General features: G+C 35.8%; 1 protein-coding gene across 1 annotated transcript in view; it reads right to left on the bottom strand.

Moving 5' to 3' along the window:
• The window catches only part of PTPN14 (protein tyrosine phosphatase non-receptor type 14), a 131,296-nt gene extending 116,454 nt beyond the window's left edge, over positions 1-14,842 (bottom strand). The window contains exons 1-2 of the mRNA XM_051998379.1: positions 14,534-14,842; positions 6,689-6,858 (exon numbers count right to left, since the gene is read on the bottom strand). Coding sequence (XP_051854339.1) covers positions 6,689-6,858; positions 14,534-14,707 — 344 coding nt within the window. The 5' untranslated portion in view covers positions 14,708-14,842. The remainder of the gene's footprint in view (positions 1-6,688; positions 6,859-14,533) is intronic.
• Between the last annotated feature and the right edge of the window lie 441 nt (positions 14,843-15,283).

The raw sequence follows: 15,283 nt of genomic DNA, 5'->3' as shown, positions 1-15,283 counted from the left end.
CAACATAAATTCCTTAATAGCAAGAACTACTTTTGCTGGTTCTTTTCATTCCCAGCATTTAGTCAGCCTCTATGTCAGGGGTCCAACATATACTAGGTATTAATAAATGTTAGTTGAATAATCAGACCACAAATAATCAATGAGATCATATTTGCAAAAGTACTTAGCACAATGTCTGGCACATAGTAGCTTCTATATAAAGGCTAATTCCCTTCTCTTCCCTTCTCTTCACACAACGAGGAGCACCACAATTTACAAGGCACATTAACAAAATGGAAGGGAGGCAACCAGTAAAAGGAGTCAAAGTCTTGACATCTGAGGTTAAATTGAAGGAATGAGGAATGTTTAGTCTGGGTAAGAAAATACTTTGAGAAAACATGAGAGCACTCTTCAAATAACTGTAGGTTTTTCACGTTTAAACTGTTAAACTTGGTCCCAGAGGCCATAACTATGAGAAACAGTTTAAAAGGAGGTAAATTTCAGTAAAATGAGGAAAAATTCTCAATTTATCAGAATAACTCAAAATGTAATGGACTATCTTAGGGGATGTAAGCTCTTTATTACTGAAGCTTTTTAAGCATAAGAAGTTGTTATCTGGAACACTGACCAGAACCCAAGTTGGATTCAATGTCATCTGGAATCCCCAACCAAAGATTCTATCTTTTTCATTTTCAGTTGTATCCAACTTTTTGTGAGCCCTTTTGAGGTTTTCTTGGCAGAGATACTGGAGTAGTTTGTCATTTACTTCTGTGACTCATTTTACAGATGAGAAAATTGAGGCAAACAGAATTAAATGACTCGTCCAGAGTCATACAGCTAGTAAGTATCTGAGGCCAGATTTGAACTCTGACTTTAGGTTCAGAGCTCTATCCACTGCACCACCTAATTGTCCAAGATTCTATACCTGAGTATTTGTTCTGATTTGTTTGAGAGTGAGTATCCCTATCTCATCCACAATGGAATTACAGCAGCTACTCAGGGATCTGACCAGCCACTACTGATCAATACAGAGCTTTGACTTCCTTTTTTTTCCCCATTTGGACCATCTTGGCCCTATCTAGGCAACCTAGTAAGCTTCCTTCTTCCCACGGTGGAATCCCACTCCCAAAACGAAATAGGTGTCAGACAATGCAGACAGTCCTCGATAATTCAGAACTTCTGAAATGATTTACCAGGCATCGTCTCTCCAGCAGAAATGCATGCAACCACACAAGGCTCTGTGACCCATTCCAAGATTTAATCTTGCTTTAAGAATAAATATTTCTCAGTGATATATACATGCAAAAATATATATGCATATATACATCTATGTCTTTATATCCAACACACATGTTTATTTATATGTACATATCTACATATGTATATTATCAAAGCAAAATTGCTATATTATAATAAATACAATAAATAGAGCACTGAATAGAATTCTGGACTTGGAGTCAAGAAAACCTGAGTTCAGATTTAGTCTCAGACACTAGCTGTGTGATTCTGGACAGGTTAACTTAACTACAGTCTGTTTCAGTTTCCTCATTTTAAAATAGGAATAATAATAACACCCACTTCCTAGACTTAAGAGGATAAAATAAAACAATATTTGCAAAGCACTTTGCAAATCTTAAAGACCTATATAAATGCTAGTTGTTATTACCCAAACTGACAAACAAGGTCAAATTGCAAACAATAAATAACAGTGGTATATGTATGAGTGTGTGTGAGTGTTGAGCTCCTGGAATCCATAAAGCTGATGGTAACAGTTTAGGATTCCTTTGTTAAGTACAAGTACTATGCTGGCTAATGTAATTACACTGCTTGAAATTGTACAGTACACATATCAACAAGGCAAATATTCTGGGATTACCATGTGGGCCTTAAACAAGTCTTGGAAATGGAGAAATTGTTACATGACCTCAGCAACACAATGAGAAGCTCTCTAATATTATAAAAACAGCATTGCATCAGTAATGCAAAAGTAAATAGTATTTCTCTGAAAATAACCAAACAAATTTCAAAACACAGTAACTATGAATGTACACCTACAACTAAGTTTAAGGAATTAAAGTTTAACCTTCAAAAATAATAAGAAAAAAAATAAAGGATTTTAGGGGAAAAAAAAAAAACCTGAGAAATCAAGCAGGGACTTCCTCACCAGGGAAAACTTGGAAAAACCCCATAGCTAAACAAAAAGTGATGGTCACTGCCAACAGATTCCTGGCTCTAGCTTGCTATTATTAAATATACTTCTGTTTGACTAAGAATTCTTCCACGTCTTACAAACCATCTTTTCTTTCAGTGTCCAGAAAAATTTGAAACCCGTGTGTTTATAAGAAAACTGTTGCTATGCAAATGATTAAAACACATTACAGAAATCTTCCCTTTGAGTCAGAAGCAGAATGACAGGGGAGGAAGATGGTATTTTTTTTAACAAGAGTCCTTTTTCAAACAGCAACACTGGCAATGAAAAAATATAAAAAGCAACATGGAAAATAAAATAAAATGGGGGACTGGGGGAGACTTCAGTTGAATCATAGTTACCAGACTGGATATATGACCAAATTTTGAGGAAATTAATTTTATTCTGTGGAATTAGCTGCCTAAAGTGTTCTTCCTCCTTCAAATTTATATCCTAAATCTACCAGCTCCCATATTCCAACTCAGCATAATAAACCCCAAGACTTAGAATATATATTATACTTCTATGTAGATTGTGTATTTTTGTAGAAATAGATATATGTAAACACACAAAACATTTGTGTTTACTCTATCACTGTGAGTGATTGTTTTCTGTTTTTTGTTCTTCCCATCTATCTTCTCCCTTCAAAAATGTCCCACTTGGATATATTCTGTTTTGACACAATGGTTACTTCCCAAGAAATATCTGAACTCATTTACAAAGTACATCACTTACTTCCCTTCCTTCCCCAAACAAATTATGAATTGTTAGCAGCAAGGATAGATGTGCCTTTTAACTCAGATAGTTCAGTATTAAGACTAATCACTATATAGAACCACTCCCTCTCCCTACTAACCTTATTTATAGTTATGCAAAGTGTTCTTTTGGTTCTACTTTCTTTATTCTGTTACTTCATAACAAATTGTCCTATATTCCTCTGAATTATTTATATTGATCAGTTCTTATAATACAGCAATATTCCATTCTATTCATTTACCATAGTTTTTCCAACCAGGTCAATTGTCGGGTTCATAATTTCTTTCCAACTTTTATCAATAATGCTATTTCGAATATTTGTGTACACTAGACTACAGAGGAGTCTGCATTTGATTCTAGAGGCGAGAACATGTCAAAGGATCTTTTTCAGAAGGGAAGTGACATGACCATTCTTGTGCTTTAGGAATATCAAGTTTGATAGCTATCTGCAGAAGAAACGAGAGACACAAAATACCTAAAATGTGCATACTACCCTTTGACCCCGGGATACTAATTAATACCAGTCCTATGTCTCAAGTATCATCACAATGAATCTGTGATCATATCTATATGATCTAATTCACAGATATACTTCAGAAACTATAATATCAACTCTGGACTACTTGCTCCCAATTCAAAGAGGAGATAAGGTTAGACATGCTAATGCTACAGAAAATGGTGTTATATTCAACCTGGGGACTTGGACTAGTGAAAACATTTGTTAGGTAAAAACAAGTTTGGTTGGTTACAGACAAAGGCTTATTTTTTAAGCACAGATGGTTGAATGGTAGTCTCCTCCAAGGGGTTACCCACAAATGAAAGGCAGACTTCTCTTTCTAATCTATGCAAATATTTTACTCTGCAGGGCATGACAAAGACTAACTGTTTTATGTCAGCCACTCTCCAGATCCCAGGTGTTCTGAGAGATGCCAAAGCCCATCTCCACCTGTGACTGGGTAACTCGGATAACAGCTGGATGACTGGAGAGTTATTCATTAACTAGTTCCTAATGAATGTTGTTTAGACATTCTGGGAAGAACTCCTCTGGAATTCTGCACCCCACCCCCAGCTTCTCTTTGGATGCAATGATGGGGAGAGAATTTCAATATTCCACTCAGCCCACAGCTGTTTTCTAAAACTTCCAAGTGGGCTCAGATTCCCAGGAGTTCCCAATGACTACTTAGCAGCAGTCTGCAACATGTGTGGAGCTGAAAAATTTGGCTAGAACCATGAAACCAAAAAGCCTGAGATTCTGAAATGTCACTTTGTCCAAGCAGTATTTTTTCCCTAATATACTACTACAGAAGTCATTAACTTATTAGTGTTTTTAACGCACATTATTAGACTTAATACTAGAAGGGACCTTAGCAGCCACCTACGCCAACTCACGTGGAAACTGAGTGATGATTTTTTTTTTAACATATATAGAAATTAAGTATGATTAAGTGACTTTTCCAGGGTCACAAAAGATAATAAATAGTACAATATTTATTGTACCAAATTGCCTCTGGAAATTGAGAAAGGCATTCTATAATTAATATATCATGACATAATATAATATAATGAATTCTCTTTTTTCCGCATCATTTTCTAATCTGAACATATTCATTTCCTTTCCTTTTTTCCTTCTCTTTTATATACTGTGGATATAGCTTAATAGGACTGGTATCCTCCAAGGGTCAAGAGGCTACAGATTTCTGAACAATAGAGAAAAAAGGCAATTCTCCTAATGCTCCAGTACCCTCAGCTCCAAATGTCTTTGAAGGACCCTTTTTGCCAAAAGAAAATGAGCTGTACTCATGGGTTAAATGAAAGTGGCAATGCCTAGTTTTACAAAATGTTCCTTCCTATATTTTCTACTTTTCCCATTGAGTTAAAGAATCTTTCAGATTATATGAAAGAATTTTGTATTAATGAGACATCTAAGAAAGCTATAAGGCACATGGAAATGTATATTTTACTATAGGCATGGGAAGAACAGACCACTTATTCTCCCTCTCTTTGTTATGCAGAAGTTAAAATTGGTTTTAACACCACAGCTGACTAGCCTACTGCTAACCGACTAGCTTATTGCTGACCAACAGTACATCTAACCCTTGAGGACACAAAGAAGGAAAGTTTTCCTTTCCCTCCTTTTTTAGCAAACACACAAAAAGGAAATCACAGTAACATTCCTTCAGTCATGTTCCTTCCTATTACATGAATGAATGACACTGAAGTACACAGGTTTCCAGCTAGGGTCTGAGTGTCAACCAAAAACACGAAAGTATGGTTTCAAAACTCTCAGGAAATAGTATCTAAATTTCAGGCCAGGAAGATCCCCATACAACCAGCCCAGCCTACATTCTATAATATGAACAGATTAGTTGTGCAATAAGTATAGAAGGTCCCTCCTTCATTCCCATCAATGATAACTACCCTAATCTCAACTTGAAATTTAAAGGCCCTTATGGTTAAAGTTCAATAATATATAATAACAGCAATTCTAGTAGCTTTGATACTTCATCATTTATAACTTTTGAGTGGAATGGATCATCTTGTCTAGTCTGTTTCAGAATAAATGAAAGATTTTTACAGAACTCCTGAGATGGTCATCCTAACTCACATGGTTTCATTCCATTGCTAAATATCTACAAATTTACAAGAATAAATTTATTTCCCTAATTTCTACTCACTGGTCTTAGTTTTTCTTAGTTCTTAAGGATGGAGTTAAGTGTAATTTTCAAAACAAAAATGGTAGACCTTCAAATGTTTTAAGACTTCTACTATGCTTCCTATCCTTGAACCTTAGGTGATCTCTTCTCTAAGATAAACATCCCCAGTTCCTTCAATTATTTCTCATATGGCATTGTTTTCACCCCCAGCACCATCCTGAGAGGTCACACTCCTTTGGCAGCAAATGTTCTACCAAGTCAATGTTTATCTAAGAGCAGTGCCTAGAAATGGGCACAGAATTCTAAATGTGGCCTGATCATCTCACAAAAAGATAAGACCTACATGTACAATGACCATATACCCAAAGTTACCCAAAGTAAGCCACCTTCTTTTAGGTATAATATCTTGTCACTTCATTTAGGATCTTTGGTTCTTAGGCTGTGTGCCAAAGATGAGATATGAAAGGTTAACACTGTTTACTCTTATTTCAGAAATATACAATTTATTCACTGAATGCCTTGTTGTGCCTGAGACTCTTTAACTTTTCATGATACTGTCACAGAAATTGTCTGTGACTACATCAAACAAAAAGAATTCATCCTTTTGCACAGGAACAAAACACCATCTTCCTGTCAAAAGAATCCCAAATGGTAACCTATGTCCCCTTCAGTTAATCAGAGCTTATAAAACAACTCTTGCTTACTAAAAATTTGGTTTCCCCAGTTCACCTACTTTTTAGGAACTGAGTCTATCCCCAATCTGGAAACTGGACAATTAGTTTTCTCCAATCCCATCCCCAAAGGATCACGTGGTTTGATGTTTAATTTCTAATTGGGTATCTAGATGTTTGCCCTAAACATATATTTTCTTGAGTTTCACTTGATCCAAGGAAGATGACTTACACACAGATTTTACTTGATATTTTCTTTCATTGACTCTCCTAGGAACTGAGAGAGCTAACTACATCATTCAAAATAAAATCATCAAAATTATAAAGGAATTATTTAAATCTTGACACCCTCCAACCCAGTTCTCAGACTTATTTGCACTATCTTAGCCCCACATCATTCATCTACACCTAGAGGGTGCAGAGAAGGAAAATGCTCTTACCTTGTGGCCTCCTGCTGAAGCTGTGACACATTTGGCACATAGAACATGACTCCAAAAAAAAGCAAAGGCTCGTTGGCGAATTTGTCCAGCTGCTTCTTCAGAGGTTTTTCCAGCTCCACCCATCGTGCTTGCTGGCTCTTGCTAAGAAACCAGAGGCCAAAATAGTGTGTCTAGATAAAGGAACAAAATAACATCAGTTGATTCTTATGACTGGCATCTCGGGATCACATAGAAAAGAGCAGGCAATTTCTATCCATCCAACCCTCATCAATGCAAAAATCCATTCCACAAAAAGAAACTTTTCTTTTTGCTCTTTTTGGTTAATCAGAAGAATCTATCAACATGCAAACCAAGATGCAGCATATGTCCACTTCAATTCTTGTTGTTTATTCAAACAACATTTACAAAAAGCTCTGTTGAGATCATGGGGGCAGATGACATTAGCACTTTATAGAAGTAGTGATTGATTTTTCTGTTTAATATCTGGAAATTGACATGTTTAACTGACATACTATCTGAATGCTCCACAATCTTATATGAATCATACCGGCAATTCTTGCATCTGCCGCACAGTAATTACTACCTGATTCCTAAGACCAAGGCTACTATAAATGGAATGCTTCTATGTAGTAGGATATTTCCAAACAATAAAAAAGGGATCTTAACAGAAAATTGATTTATCTCTTTGGAGCTTTAATAAAATGCCTTTAAACATATTCTACCCCAATAGTTGATCATATGTGGCCTGCTATAAAAATCCTTTCACTCTCTGCTACCAAGCATTGAGAGCAGAAGGATTTCCACTCCACAGATGCAACAGGAGCCCCCAGTGGTTATTCTTGATGGATTATTATGGGATTTCATAGATAAAAGTGAGATTTTCATCTTTAGACTTGAAGCTTTAACCACTATAAGTCTGGCACAACATGCTAAATAATTAACATGGGCATTCTAAGTATTTATTATATTATGTTAGGATTTCTAGATTAGCACAGCAATCACTGAAAAGCACACTACTGCTTTTGAAGCAATCTTTTAAATCTATATTCTCTCCAGGAATTGTTTGTAATGCACCTGGAAATCTTCTTTCCAGCCACCAGAGTAAAACTGCAATGTTCAACTTCTCAAATATAATCAGTTTTGTATTAAGGCTCAAGTTCTTTCTAAGCCCTATTATTATAACCAGTGTTTCACCTTTAGATGTAACTATCAAATCATCATTCTTTCAATGATAAAAACATAGATTTAAAGATAGAAGAAAATCTAGAGGCTTAAAGTTCAACCCTCTTATTTTACAGATAAGAGATTAGGACTGAGCTGTTGTCAATCAATAAGCATTCATTAAGTGTCTACTGTGTGTACTGGCACAGGATGGATGGGGTGTTCAGGATAAGTGTGAGAGTTTGTCAAGATCTTTTCAAGGCCGATTATCCACTTTTCACCCAACTCTCACCTGTGGCTCCAAGAAGCCATAGCAGGCTCATCAACCATATCCAGTAAAACACCTTGGTAAAAAACTAAACCAGGGTGAGGGTAACCAACAGACTTTAAACCTCTCAGTGAGTTGGGGAGATACCTACCCCAAAGATGTGAGGACTTCCCCTGGCAGATGAGTAGATGAGAACAATTTGTTCCAATAGCCATGAAAGCAGCAGAAGCAGGCATTGGGAAGCGCTAAGAGTTTGGTCAGGCATTGAAAATGCCAAGGTCATCCATAGCATCCTAGGACATTGCCAATTATCTTTATTTTTGTCCTGCCACTGGACCTCAGTGACTCAGGAAGAGGGAGTGAGAAAGGGATGATTCTGTGCAATTCTGACTCACTCAAAACCAATTCACTTGAAAGTCAAGACATCACCCTGTGATCACTAGTCCTCTTAAAAACAAAGGACAGACGATAACAACTCTAGGTCCTGGCAATATAGCTACACTAAGCATTTTCAGAGAGAGAAGGCGAGAGATGGGGGGAGAAAAAGAGAGGGTAGGAGGGGAGGAAAGAAAGAGGGAGAAAAGGAGGGAGAAAGGGAGAGAGGGAGGGAGGCAGAAAAAAACAATTTCTACTCCCTTAAGAAGCTTTACATAATTGATGCCTATTTAGCTATTCATCCAAATGCCTTGTTTGCACACATGGCTACACAGTCAAGTGACTACTGGGATTGCAAGTGTATTCACAACCATATCTGAAACAGGAAGAGGAAAAAAAACTAAAATGCATTCCTCTTAGGATATGGGAGTGGGCATATTTACAACAGGACCCACTCACCACAACGCTTTAATTGCAAAGTGCCAACAAATGGAGCCAAAGCACTGTTTCTGTGGCAAAATAATGCAATGGGAAGGATAAACTAATTTAAATGAATTGGGGCCAAAAGACCTTTTCCCCTTGGTGTTAATGCAACTGTGAAATATCTAGGTCTCAACATGAATATTACTGGTGATGTGGAAAAGAAGCATAGGCAACTGTCAATAGGCTAACTCTAAAATCCTCTGATTCTCTACAAGGATCCTCAAACTATGCCCTGCGGGCCAGATGTGGCAGCTGAGGACGTTTACCCTCTCACCCAGGGCTTTGAAGTTTCTTTATTTAAAGGCCCACAAAACAAAGTTTTTGTTTTTATTATAGTCTGGCCTTCCAACAGTCTGAGGGACAGTGAACTGGCCCCCTATTTAAAAAGTTTGAGGACCCGTATGGATAATTATTTTAGCAATGTTATATATAATTCCTTCTCCTAAGATCCTGCTTGTTTTTTCATATCACAACAAACACATTTTCTAGCACCACAAAAGAAATCATGTAGGAATGAAGCGGGTAAGACTGTATGGGGGATGAGGGTGGTAAGCAACACTAGAAAGTAATTTAGAATAAGCAGAAAAATAGGGAGGAAAATAGATTCTAAGGCATTATATTTCCTAGGATTTTGTTTTGGGCCATATTTAAAGAATTGAAATATACTAACTCATCAATGTAGTGTTGTCTGAAGGATCCATGATAATGAGATCATTTTGGTATTTTAGTTTAAAAGGAAAAAACTACCCTGAGTGAGGTCCAAAGCAGATTTGCCTTAGGATGAATGTTTTCTACATAAGGGCTTCATAAACTCATAATCGAAATTTTTGCCCAAGAAATTTTTATGTAGTCGCAGGTATATAGGTTTATAAAATAAATACAAATCAAATACTGATAAAAAAAATTATCTTACAATGATTATTTGGCATACATGTAAGTTTACCATTTATTAAAGATAAGCAAACTTGCATACTAATGAGATGGATATACTTGTTTATTTTTACATAAAGAATTAAATTTTGGCAGTATGATACCTTTTATTATTGCCAAATTTTTCAAGACCCCTACATTCAGTTATTGGACCCCATATGGGGACTAGATCCATTATTTAAGAAGCTTTGTTCTCAAGAAAACAAAAGTTACAACAAGAGGCCAATGGTGAGTTTGCATAAAATTAACATATATAATGAAACTTTTTTCAAGGCTGATTAAGGGAAAGTAAGCACACATGTTTCATCACACGTTCTTGTCATATAAGGTCTTAATTAAATGTTATATATAAGAAAGCAACATTTAACCAACTATAGAATGAAGTATATACAATAACATGTTAAGTAACAAAAGGATTGTAGTAGCAAAATATATTCCTGATCCATTGTAAATTTATTCTTTCCCATTTCCCTGTGCAGATAATCAAGTAAAATCCTTTCAAAAATGTGGAAAAACACATCAAAGACTAGCTTCAAATTCTGGTGCTGTCATCTTTTTTTTTAAATAGAGTAACTTATTTTATTTTAAATTTTTCCCCCCAATTAAAAAGCATTCATTTTCTTTCTCCTACATTTTTTCCACTGGGGAAAAATCAAGCAAAACAAATTCCCTCATTGCATATTATACGTCTATTCTGAATCTTGAGTCCATTATGTCCAGGTTTGGGTAAGCTACTTCCCTATCAGTCCTGTAAAATCATATTTGGCCACTGCATTCCTCAAAGTTTTTAAGTCTTTCAAAGTTGTTTGTACAATGTTGTTATATATATTATAGGGTTATTGTAAAAACTGTCTTAATTTTCCTCACTTTACTCTGCAGCAGGTTCATATAAGTCTTATTCCCAAACTCCTCTGAAAACTTTCCCTTTGTGAATTCTGTAGCCAAAAATATTTTATTATATTTATATAACATCATCAATTTTATTATTATTATTATATTGTACATATCAGTACTAATTCATATAAAACAACTTATTCATTCCCTACCCATTTAATGGACACTCCCCTACTTTCCAGTTCTTTGCCACAACAAAAAGAGGGGCTGTACATGATATATATGTATACCCAGGAGTCCTTTGCCTCTTTCTTCTGTCACTACAGTTTATAGACTTAGAAGTAGTTTTGCAGCTTAGAAACTTTTGAGGCATAGCACTCAATGGTTGGACCAATGCCCCCAACCATAGTGCTATAATGCACCTGGTTTTCTAGTGGTCCCCTTTTTGTCATATTTATCAATCTGCTGGATATGAGACAGAACCTAAGAACACTTTATTTCTGTTTTTATGATCATTCATGAGTTGGAACATTTTCTAAATAGATTAGATTTATTCCTTTAAAAACTAAAAATTACCTGTTCACATTCTTTGACCCTTATTATTCATACAATGCATCTTACTCTTCCAAATTTGATCCTACTCATATATCTCAAAAAGGAGATATTTATCAGAAAAACTTGTTGTCAGGACTTTCTTCTTAATTTTTCCTTTATAATCTTAGGTATATTAGTTTTTTTATTCCTAATCTTTTTAAATTTTATGCAATCAACATTATGCATTTTTATCATCTGTGATCTTCTTCCATTCATTATTTCACCAAAAGTTTTGTTCTTATCCACAGATCTAAAAGGTAATTTCTATCTTGCTACTCTAATTCATACACCTTTTATATTTAAGTCACATATCCATCCAAAATTAATTGTGCTATACAATATTGTGTTCATCTAAACAACTGCTGCCAAACTACTTTCCAGTTTTTGCAGGATTTTTTTTTTTAACCAAGTGGATCTTTACCCCAGAGTTGGAATCTTTGGGCTGATCAAACACTAGTCTAATAGATTCACTAATTTCTTTACATTATATAAATAATTTGTTCCAATAATCAACAACCTCTCCAAATTTAATCAGTACCAACTTTTTAAAAAATCATTTTGTATTGTAATCTAAAATCAGATGCTGCAAGGACCACTTTATTTACACTACTTTTTTTTTTTTTTAATTTCTCTTTAGATTCTGGACCTTTGTTTTTCTCCTCTCTCTATCAAATAATTTTAGCAATCTAATGTTGTTAACCAAGGGCTTTAAGTCATCTGCATAATTAAATGACAAAGTAAACCTTTTCTAATGAAAACCTCAATTTAAAGTACAGAATAAAATTTCTTCATAATAAAATTCCTACAAGGCTGAACATATTTTACAATGACTTCTTATATAATTGTACAACTACAAAATTATTTTTGCCTCAAAGAGCAATAGCATAGCAAACGCTTCCTGCACACACTTGGGACAACAATTTTTTATAGGGTGGGAAATATGACAATCTAAAAGATAACTTCTTACCCAATATTGAAAATCAATACCTCCTAATTTAGGACAAATGAAGAGATGGACAAGGTCATACAGTTAGAAAAAAGAGTGAAAAAATGGGACACTGGGCCAATGCCTTTCTTTTGGGGAAGTGTCCAATCCCACACATATCATTACTTCTCTACTCTGGTGAATCTGTGATGAATTCAAGAAAGCAGTGCCATGTATTGATTTTGCACTATTAGAAATTGCATAAAATATAATGATTGATTCCAGGCCTCTGGAATTATACAAAGAGAATTTGAAAATATAATGACTTCAAAGAATTCATCATTCATACTCATTGGGGATCAGTTTAAATATAATCATCTGACCTCTGTTTGAATCTGTTAATTACTAAGACTAGAATGTCTCATAATACATCACCAAGAGACTAAGATTTCTCCTAAATTCTATCAGGTAGTACAAATTTAAATATAACTAAAATAAATTCTGACAAAGCAGGTTGGAAGAAGAAAGAGATAGAGAGAGGGAAGGAGAGAGGGATAAAGGGGCAGAGAAAGACAAAAGGACAGAGGCAGAGAGAGAAAGAGAGGGAAGAAGGAAGAAAAAGAGGGAGAGAGGGAAAGAAGGAGGGAAGGAAAGAAGAAAGGAAGGAAGCAAAGGAGGAAAGAAAGAAGGAAGAAGAAAGAAAGAAAAAGAGAGACAGAAGAGAAGAGCAGAAGGAAATTCAAAACAGGCACAAAGCAGTTTTGTTATTTTTATGTTAAATTTAATATATACTTTAAAAAAAAATGACAGACTCAATCAAGATTTAGAAAATACCTACTATATGCCAGACACTGTGCTAAGTACTGGAAGGGAGAGGGAACAAGCATTTATTTAGTACCTACATGTACCAGGCAGTATAAATGCTTTACTGTGTTATCTAATTTGATCAGACATTGTTTTATTAACAATACTTTTTTTCTATATTTTATACTGAAATGTTCATCAACTTCATTATGAAATAAGTGCTCTTTGAAAACTGTGTCTCTTTTTAATAATGAATCATTTTTTATAATTGAATTTTTTTTCAACACTCAATACACTTGGAGCACAACCTTTTTGTCACATTTCAGGTATGTCTGATTCTACTTTTAACCTTGTAGACTGGAGCTTCCATTCAAATCAGGTGGTCTCACCTTTGATGGCTCTTGAGCAAATATCCAACTGTGCATTTTAATGACATTCCTTTTTAACAATCATGTTTAGAATAAGATCTTATGTTTACTGTGCAGATTCCAGACATAGAACATCCAAAGCTGCAAGACTCCCCACCTCTTTCCAGTCAACAAGAGTGACATTTTAATAACATCTTTCCTTGGAGGTCTTTAAAACTGGGAGAGAGCAAAATTGGACTTGATACTCTAGATTGCTAGATGTATCTGATCTAAGAAGTCATCAAAGAGATCTGTGTTTTGTTTTCTAAAGAAAAAAAAGACCAAGAGTTCCATAAGCATGACTGCTTGTAGGTAAGGACGGCTGAGTAATACAGTGAATAGAGTAGTCTAGAGCCAAAAAGCCCCATCTTTTTGTGTTCAAATCTGGCCTTGTACATTTACTACCTGTATGACTTACCAGCTATGTAACCTTGACCAAGTCACTGAACCCCATTTGCCTCAGTTTTCATCTGTAAAATAAACTGGAGGAGAAAATAGAAAGCCATTCTTTGCTAAGAAAACCCCAAATGCGTTCACAAAACACGAATGAAGAATAATAGCAAAAAAGTCATATGTTTAAGAACCCCGAAGGAAATAACAATTCCCATTCTCTATTTTACAAGTTGTCACAAATGAAATGATGATTTCACTCTTTGTGATTGTCTCTTTCCTTCAATTTGTAGGACAATAGTGAAACCCCAAAGAAGCTGTAATAAACCTATCTGTAGGAGTTTTATTCTCAATGTTATTTTTAAAGTCAAGTACAAATACAGAAACAAAAGCACCAAACCACTCAACTATTTCAAAATTGGAAACCATCTGCTGGAGAGATGGCCTTTCTTTTCCAGCTCCCAGAAAAGCCACTTTCCCAAAAAGAAACAAATAGGGACCAAAACACAGTGCAAACTCTAGGTGGTGTCCTTGTTTCTCACACCATCGAGTTTCACAAACCTCCCTGATAAAATCATGCCAATGGCTAATAATAACAGGATCCTCATAAACAGTCTGCTTAGACTGAAAAATATGCTAGAGACAAATGGCTGGTTCTTTCCCTTCAGTCTTACCTCTCGGAGTTCCAGCCTCTGAGCCACAGCTTCCAGACACTCTTGCCCTGTGCTCTCCACTGACAGCGTACACTCTATCACGTTGCTGTCTAACAGGCGGATCCGAGTGACAAAGCAGTTCTTGCTTAAGACATTGTAGCGCCGTGTCCGGCGAAGTTTCAGCCCAAATGGCATGGCTATGTGGCCAAAGGCAGCTGCCCGCCTTGTCTTAGAAGCTCCTCAGCAATCCTGTGGTTTGGGGACTTCTCTAGCTGGTCTGATCCTCCATGTATGGGAAGAGGTGTCCATACCCAACAAGGCAGTCCTGCGGCACCGCTGCAAACTAAGATAAAAAAGCATGGTTAGAATGGATAGAAGATTAGCAAATCCCAAGGAGAAACAAACAAAAAGACTTACATTCTCAATTAAGTCCTCCTAAGCTCTTGAGCCCTAAGGTAGTACCTTGGGTACTAGTTGTAGAAATAGGCAAGGAAGGAAGGAAATGAGGAGAGACTAGAAACAAGAGATACTTATGATGGAGGTATAGTAGGATGCCAAGCATTGAATTAGGTGCCCTTATCAATTATTACACTTTTTTTATGGTTCATTCACTTTAGTCATGTCCAACTCTCATCATGACTCCATTTGGGGTTTTCTTGATAAAGATACTAAAGTGGGTGTGCCATTTCCTTCTCCAGGTCATGTTACAGATGAGGAAACTGAGGCAAGCAGAGTTAAATGACTTGCCCAAGTTCCCCAACTGGTAAGTGT

The sequence above is a fragment of the Antechinus flavipes genome, chromosome 4 (assembly GCF_016432865.1).
Source record: "Antechinus flavipes isolate AdamAnt ecotype Samford, QLD, Australia chromosome 4, AdamAnt_v2, whole genome shotgun sequence".
Classification (NCBI taxonomy): domain Eukaryota; kingdom Metazoa; phylum Chordata; class Mammalia; order Dasyuromorphia; family Dasyuridae; genus Antechinus; species Antechinus flavipes.
This window is presented reverse-complemented; position numbering and strand designations above follow the sequence as displayed.